The sequence below is a fragment of the Montipora foliosa genome, chromosome 1 (genome assembly GCF_036669935.1).
Source record: "Montipora foliosa isolate CH-2021 chromosome 1, ASM3666993v2, whole genome shotgun sequence".
In the NCBI taxonomy this organism is placed as follows: Eukaryota; Metazoa; Cnidaria; class Anthozoa; order Scleractinia; family Acroporidae; genus Montipora; species Montipora foliosa.
Window position 1 is genome coordinate 18,440,500 of NC_090869.1, and position 7,500 is coordinate 18,447,999.

Genomic DNA, 7,500 nt, shown 5'->3' on the forward strand with positions numbered 1-7,500 from the left:
GCAGATCTAATAATTTCAGCAAGATCTACAGAACGTCTCCAAAAAATCTCAATCTTGTCATTTGCAGAGGCTGCTGAAAAACAAGTGAAGAACCTTGAACGACTGTCTATCAGTTTCTTTGGAGTTTCACATAGGTGAAATCTCTGACGATACGCGCGAAAATAACAGGCCCTCAATTTTCAAATCAAAAGGCGAGCCGCGATTGGTTCAACCCCTCATTATCACGTGCATTCGGCACGCAGCCCAAACAAAGGGAAAGGAATGTAGTTCGAAAGAAAGCAGCCGTTGTTTGTGTGGGGAGAAGTATTGCGTGACCACACAAATAACGGCTGCGTAGGACACTACTCCTGCGAAAGACAAATCGGGTTTTTTCCGAGTATCTCCGAGCCACTGACAGATTAATATCATTCAAGTTTTATTTCCATTATCGCAATTTTCCTTTAATAGACTAGAGTTCGAAAGCTACATCTTTAATTTCTCTTCCATGATTGTTCAAACACATCTTAACTAAACTGAAAAATGTATCATCTCAGCATTTTTTTTACCTCAATTTCCCAGTAAGTGTGATCTTCTTTCCTACTCAGGTCAGACTTTTCTTGAGCAGTAGCATTGTTTAATTCACATAACAGCTTTCCTCCTATAAGGGGCCCCATATTAACAGAGACACAGTCAGGGTGCAGATAGCAGTTTACTCGGCAGCTTCCTTCATGCGGTACGTCTTCGCTACTGATCACATGATCTTCCATGGTCATATTTGGTATTCGCTCTTTGAAGATGATGATGCGGTCGTCGTTTGCTGTTGAACACGTTATGAATTACATTGACCAATATTAACTATTTTCAGATATATACCCGCAAAAGAGTTACCAAATAGATAGATTTTTTTTACTGACTTAACATTCGGAATGGGTCCCTCGGTCAGATGACTTATTTGTTTAGTGCTTGCTATGTCATTTAAAGATTTTTCTTTTGTATTTTAGGTGGAAGGCTTATTCCTCATAACCTGACCGCAAAACATTGACCCGGCTAGCTGCTTGAACAATCGAGAACAAGACACTTGGAAGCGTTCACGCGGGATCATTTGGTTGATATAAGAATTTAATTACACTTTGAATGGGTACAGATAGTCTGTTTACACGAACAAACTAGCTTGCGTTAAGGTCGCAACGAAGAAACTTGTAGTTAAGTAATAGAAGGAGTACTAATAGTTCGATATCTCACTTACTGAACAAATACCAGAAAACGGTACAAAACGAAGTTCCCAAATATATACGACTACGTTCAAATGCCTCATCGATGAGAAAACGTAGTCTGCGAAGCAAGCGTTTCGTGGGACACAGAGGGGAAATTTTGAGAAGCAAGCCATTTGTTGTGTTGACCGAGACAAAAATTGGGGCGAGAGGGGAGAGGAAGGAAGGAAACGCTTGCCCGCAAACTCCAACATTCTGTGTTTACCCACAAACGCGAGGATCTCATTGGCGTGGCCTTTTTGAAATGTATATATTCATAGCTGTCAATCCATTTTTCGTCCAAGAGGAAATGGATTATTCTCGCGAAAGCATAATGCAGATAGTTCAATCACCGCCTTCAGAGAGCGCTCGATATTCTCGTTGAATCTTTTTCTGAGTGCTTATTTTAACCTAATATGGGTTGTCATGAACACGACGTAAACTTTGTGCGTGACCTGCAATGCCGGAAGTCAAAATATTTGCTTTATTTTTCGGACTTTGAGACGATCTCGCGTCTCGCGTTGCAAAAAAAAAAAATCAGTTACTGTAAAAATACCTTTTGCGACCCCAGTCGCAAGGCGTAATTTACAGACTATCCTTCTAATTTTCAAATTCCAGAAGCTTAATCAATTTGAAGTTTTTGCACGTGGTGAAAATTTAATTTATAAACGGAAGTCATTTTTGCTGTAGTGAATTGTATGCCTTAGAAATTAAATTATTTTATTGCAAAGCCGGAGCATCGCAATATTTTCCCGAAGGCGGTAGAATGATTTGTCTTTGCACACAAGGCTGGCACAGCCTTGTAATAATTTAGCGCCTCAAATGGCATTTTAACTGATTTCGTTGTTTGCCTTTTTTCTTTGAAATAAAGGGATATTTCACTGAAAGAAAACTATGAGGTGATTTTAGTGACTTCCCAGCCTATTCAACATTGAAATACGAACGAAATCAAATTTTCTAACCTTGCCGTGATGTCTTTAATCTTTGCGGACAGGCGCTCTTAAGTATTCCGACATCATCGCACTAGAGACTCGCTTACGTTAAGGAATACCGATTTCTGGAAATCGGCCCTGCATATTCTGCACTTATCGCTTGGTTTGACCGGGCCCGAAGCTATCTAGCTTAATGAACAACATTTACTTCGCTATCGCTAGTTTCACTTGTGCCGTGTTTGTTTTCAAAATTAGCGATTTACTTTAATTAATTTCCGTCGACAAGTTCTTTCTTCTGATTGGTCGTTGTTTGAGACGTTCCAAACAGGTGTGCGCTCAAGTGTGAAAGTGTGAAAAAGGCGCTCTTGGGAATGTTGAGGTTTACTTCCCTCATCTCTCCCTCCCCCCTCTCTTCATTTGCTCGGTCAAAAGTTCTCTGAAACCCAATTGAAACGCTTGCTACGCAGGCTAGAGAAAAGATCGAACGCACATCACTAATCCTTTGTTTTATATATTGCTAGTTTATATCCTGATTATGTACTGTCAGTATGGATATTACAAACAATAACATAACACTACTATAGCGATGATCGATAAAAAAGTATCCTAGGTATTGAACGTTGATATGTTTCAGTCCAACGCTTTCCCACTGGAAACCAACAAATATCGTAGTGAGCACTTGAACTCGATTTATGAATTCAGACGAAAAGTATCGTAATGTGTTAAAGTGCGAGTTGACCGGCTGAACTCTTACTTTGATGACTGAGCAAGCCTCTGGACTCGTTTGTTTAATTGGTGAACTCATTGCCAACGAGCAAGCGGAGCGAAGACGCGAGGCTTGCGAGGCGGCCAGCCTAATGCCGCGAGAAGAAGGGTAGCAGGCAGAAAAATTTTTGATCGTGCTATGAAAAGTGTAATGTAAGGCCACGTAGTGTAATGTAAGGATCCCTGGAGATTTATTAGGGACCAATGAAAGCCCGTGTTTTGATGCGTGATGTCATTAGACAAACTTAGATGACGCGCGCGACTATTGATGATCTTGTGTTCGGAGGTCAGTGAAAACACAATTTTTTCCCACTTCCCTGGCCATTGTGTTGTGTACACTTGCTTTGCGTGTTCTTTAATATTTATTTTCGAAGCAACGTACTCTATATTGAGTGAGCGAGCTCAAAACTAAACCGGCGAACGTGTTCTTATCAGCCGCTGTTGTCAATTACGGATTAAGGCCCGCGAGTAGAGCAGTATATGTTGTCTGCAAAGTACAAAATTAAACGATAAATTTGACTTGTAATTCATGGCTGTATCTACCCTGGATGCCAGAGGTTCTATTTTTCTTTTGCGAGGAGCGAGAGGTTAAAACGGAGAGGCGAAAAATGAGAACCTCTGGTCACGGCTGTTAAAAATCTCACTTCCATGATTTATGATTATGAAGACGGTCGCTGATTTGTTTTCATAGTCAGTGCCAGTCCTTTCCGAGTGAAAATCTAACACACTCAATTTCACTGGTTGAACGACGATAGAGAACCCCAGAGGCCACAAAAGCGGTTTTGAGCGTAAGGAGTGTTACGAAAACAAAGCTGGCGGTGGAAGGCTGTGAATTCGAGCGAGCATTTAGAGGATCTTAGAGGTTTGCACAGTACAATAAACAGTAAATTCTGGATTTCGGAGATTTTGGCAAGATATCTTATTTCCAAATTTCATGGAAGTGAGATTCTTAACCGCGGTGACCAGAGGTTCCTATTTTTCGCCTCTCCGTTTTAACCGCTCGCTCCTCGCGAAAAAAAAAAATAGAATCTGTGGCACCCAGGGTAGGCTGTGTCTTAAAAAATAAAAATTCTACTCGTGAAACAACTTTCATGTGCGAGAGAGTTTGATTCCCCGTTACATATTTCACACTGAAAAGTCTGAAAACGCTTTTTTACATGGCACTGATTTTATTCAACTTAATTATTGTATATTCCTGTTAAAATTACGGCCGTTCAAAAATAACAGCAGTACTTTCCATATTATTGCAAAACACGTTGACATCTGCATTGTTGTTGGAGAAACAAAGTGTGCAATTTATATTATTGTATTATTGTTAACTAGATAAGATGAGTTGCAGTACTTTCCAATAAAAAAAATACAACTACTGTTGGGTGTTTTGGAACTCTGATACAAATCTGCAAACTATGTATTATATTGACTATTGACTGTTTCGTTGGTACTTAGCGATAGCTATTAATAGTTTACAGTGAAACCTCTGTTAAGCGGCCACCCTCGGGCTAACGCTTAATGGGGGTTGGCCGCTTATAGAGGTTCGTCAGAAATTAGCATAATCTTAAGTAAAAAAGTCACTTTATTCTAATTATGTCCCGAAAGTGATGGCAATATCGATTAATAAATTTCTCAAGAGAGCAACAAGTCATGTCAATATTAAGCAGTTGTTAAGTGAAAACGTATAAACAGAGGTCGCAGCTATGACTTGGAAGTTCTATGTGAATACTACTTCACGGGAGACAATCTGTCAATTTCTTGGTTGGAATCGAAGCTTAAACTGAAGGTTTGAGCTCAAATAATTGTAGAAGAACATGCAAGGACAAAGTATTTAGCTTATTATTGGAGAATTTATTCAGTGATCTGACTGACGCACTCTATACTGAGCTTGTATGTTGAGTAAAAATTAAAACCTGTGTTACTCGGAATTGTACATCAAAACATAATGAAGGTGTGTTTGAATCTTTTTATCAGTCCGGACCTATCTCGGACTGTATTTTACTTCAACACGTTTTCAAAGCAAAGCAAAACGAAATGTATCGAAATGTTGGTGGTAGCTTAATAGAGGTGAAAACAAAAGGAGAACTCTCTTTGGGACGGCTTAAAGGTCAGCGGGCGCTTAATAGAGGTGGCCGCTTCATAGAGGTTTGATTTCATATCATTCTACAATAATTTCGAGACTGGCCACTTAATAGGTGGCTAGTTAGGTAGTCCCTTAATGAAGGTTCTACTTATTTATTTATTCATTTATTTAATTTATTTGATTAATTAATTAATTAATTAATTAGTTTATTTATTTATTTATTTCTGATCGGGAGACGGCCTCTTAAAACTACACAGAAGGAAAAGAATTCATTCCACTCACCCTCACCTATTACCCACAAAAACTCGCAGTTAAAACATTGTCGCCGCAGTCAGTGATCGCCAAACCACAAAATGTTTTCTCTATACTACCACTTGCATCATTTAAAAGAGACAATAACATAGGGAACTGTCTACTTAGAAGTGCACCAAAATCTGACAGTCAACCAGGAACTTTCAAACCCACGCGCACGATGCAAAATTTGTCCTCTCACTGATTTAACCGTAGGCTAAACCACAGGACCCAAACGATCCGTTATAATCACGTTCCATATTATGTGCATCTGTCCAATTGTCATCTATCGCATACCGTGTACATTATGCTAAAAGTCTGCATAAATGAAACAGAGAGAAAATTTGCAGACTACTTTCCCGAACATCTTAGTCGAGATGAAGAAAGAAATGGCAAAGAGAGGCGTCCAAAACAATTTCAATCTTGAGTTCCCAACCACTTCTCCCATAACATAGCCAATCATCACACCGAGGTAAGTTAAACACAGAAAGCTGCAAAAATCCTAAACGAAACTTCTCTTTTTCAAAGTAGCACTCTTCACGCTTTCCATTCAATTAGGGGTATCGAATGGTCTTTGCAAGCATTTGCGTGCATGTGAGCAGTTGTCAATTTGTTCTTGCGGGAAGCAAGCTCTTGAGAAAATGCAAATGGCGAGCAGCGAGCACTTTGGAAAAATACAGATGGCGAGCAGCGAGCACTTCGAGGAGTTCGTAAATTTTCCGCTAGCCGGAATTTGCGCCAAGTAATAGCATATAATCTGGCTGACACCTCCAAAACAGAACAATAGGTGCAAAGCTAGGGTGGTTCATCCAATCCCAGCAGCTTACAGCCCAATTGTTCTCTGCTTGATGCCAAATTACGTCACGTAGCTTCACGTGAGTCAGTGGGTGTACTTCAAGAGCTTTCAAATCTCTCAAGGAAATCAACTAAATCCAAAGCCCGCGATCTAAAGTTTTCCATCTCTGTCTAATCCGGCGCTAAAATGGAAGGTATGTTTTTTTTTTATGAAATGTAAATAACGTTACATTCAGTATAACAAGCATTTTGGGCTTCGGTTTCAATGATCGGCAAACTGGTTTCCCGCTGATCGACTGAGAAAGATTTAATGCAATGAAGCATTATTTATTTAGAGACTTCTAGAAACTAACCAATTATGGCCCTACAGATCGCTGACAAGCTCCAATACTATTGTAGCTCTGAAGGTCAATATAGAGTACTGAAATTTCGAGCAATCCAGCACATTTTAACGAAAATCCGAGCGTGCAAGCACTTTCAAAAATTTTGCGAGCAAGAGCAAGCGAGCACCCATGTAATTTTTGCGAGCAATTCGAGCAAAGGCCAAATTTTGCGAGCACTTTTTGAATGGGACCATTGGATATCCCTTCAATTCATTTATTCGAGTAAACATGTCACCAATTGTTCCACTAATGGCAAAGATCCAGCTTCACCTACTGCATAAACCATTTATAACCCGCTATTGCTTGGTTAATTTAACTCTGTCCTTTCAACTCGCGTGGTACAACCACATTTTCCTGCTTCCAATTCAGCTGACTTGTTTTCACAATTTGCGATAAATTTAGTTTTTTTCCGTTTTTAACTATAACAGTTGAACGATATGTAAATTCACTTACGTATAAATTATACACTACAAAATCATCATCTTTTGAGCCCCATTTTGGGCACAGAATTTAGTAAAGAAACTTGAATTTTAGGAAATGTATCTTTGATAATACGAAGAGGAAGTTTTAACTTCTTTTCACAAACGCAAATATTCGTCCAACCTAGGAGAGATGCTGGAGGCTGTTTTGCTGAGAACAACCCAAAGGCTACTCTTTCATACAGATTTTTTTCTCTTCAATTAAACAGTGAGCAGCGTTCTAGCCAGGTTAATGAAACATAAGGATAAGTAAGATTATTGACCATTGTCACGCATAGCCGAGCATATTTGGATATCAAGTGTAATAGCGCGATGAGGAAACCTGAGATAAAAGGGACCGGCAGACCACGAGATACTACTAGACCTACTACTGAAGTTCCACTTTTCAGTCCCCGTAATTGTACATCGTGCATCAATTCCTATTTCAAGTCCTAACATATTTTCTCATTCAAAAACAATTGTTTTTCATAGACAAAACCGATGATGTAACCATTAACGTGCTCTAACAAACAAGTCGTAACAAATTTTCTCATTCAAAAACAATATTTTTTC

At 39.3% G+C, this 7,500-nt stretch overlaps 1 protein-coding gene across 1 annotated transcript in view; it reads right to left on the reverse strand.

Annotated features, from left to right (window-relative positions):
* The window catches only part of LOC137991871 (contactin-associated protein-like 2), a 32,451-nt gene that overhangs the window by 24,214 nt on the left and 737 nt on the right, over window positions 1-7,500 (reverse strand). The window contains exon 2 of the mRNA XM_068836907.1: window positions 546-796. Coding sequence (XP_068693008.1) covers window positions 546-796 — 251 coding nt within the window. The remainder of the gene's footprint in view (window positions 1-545; window positions 797-7,500) is intronic.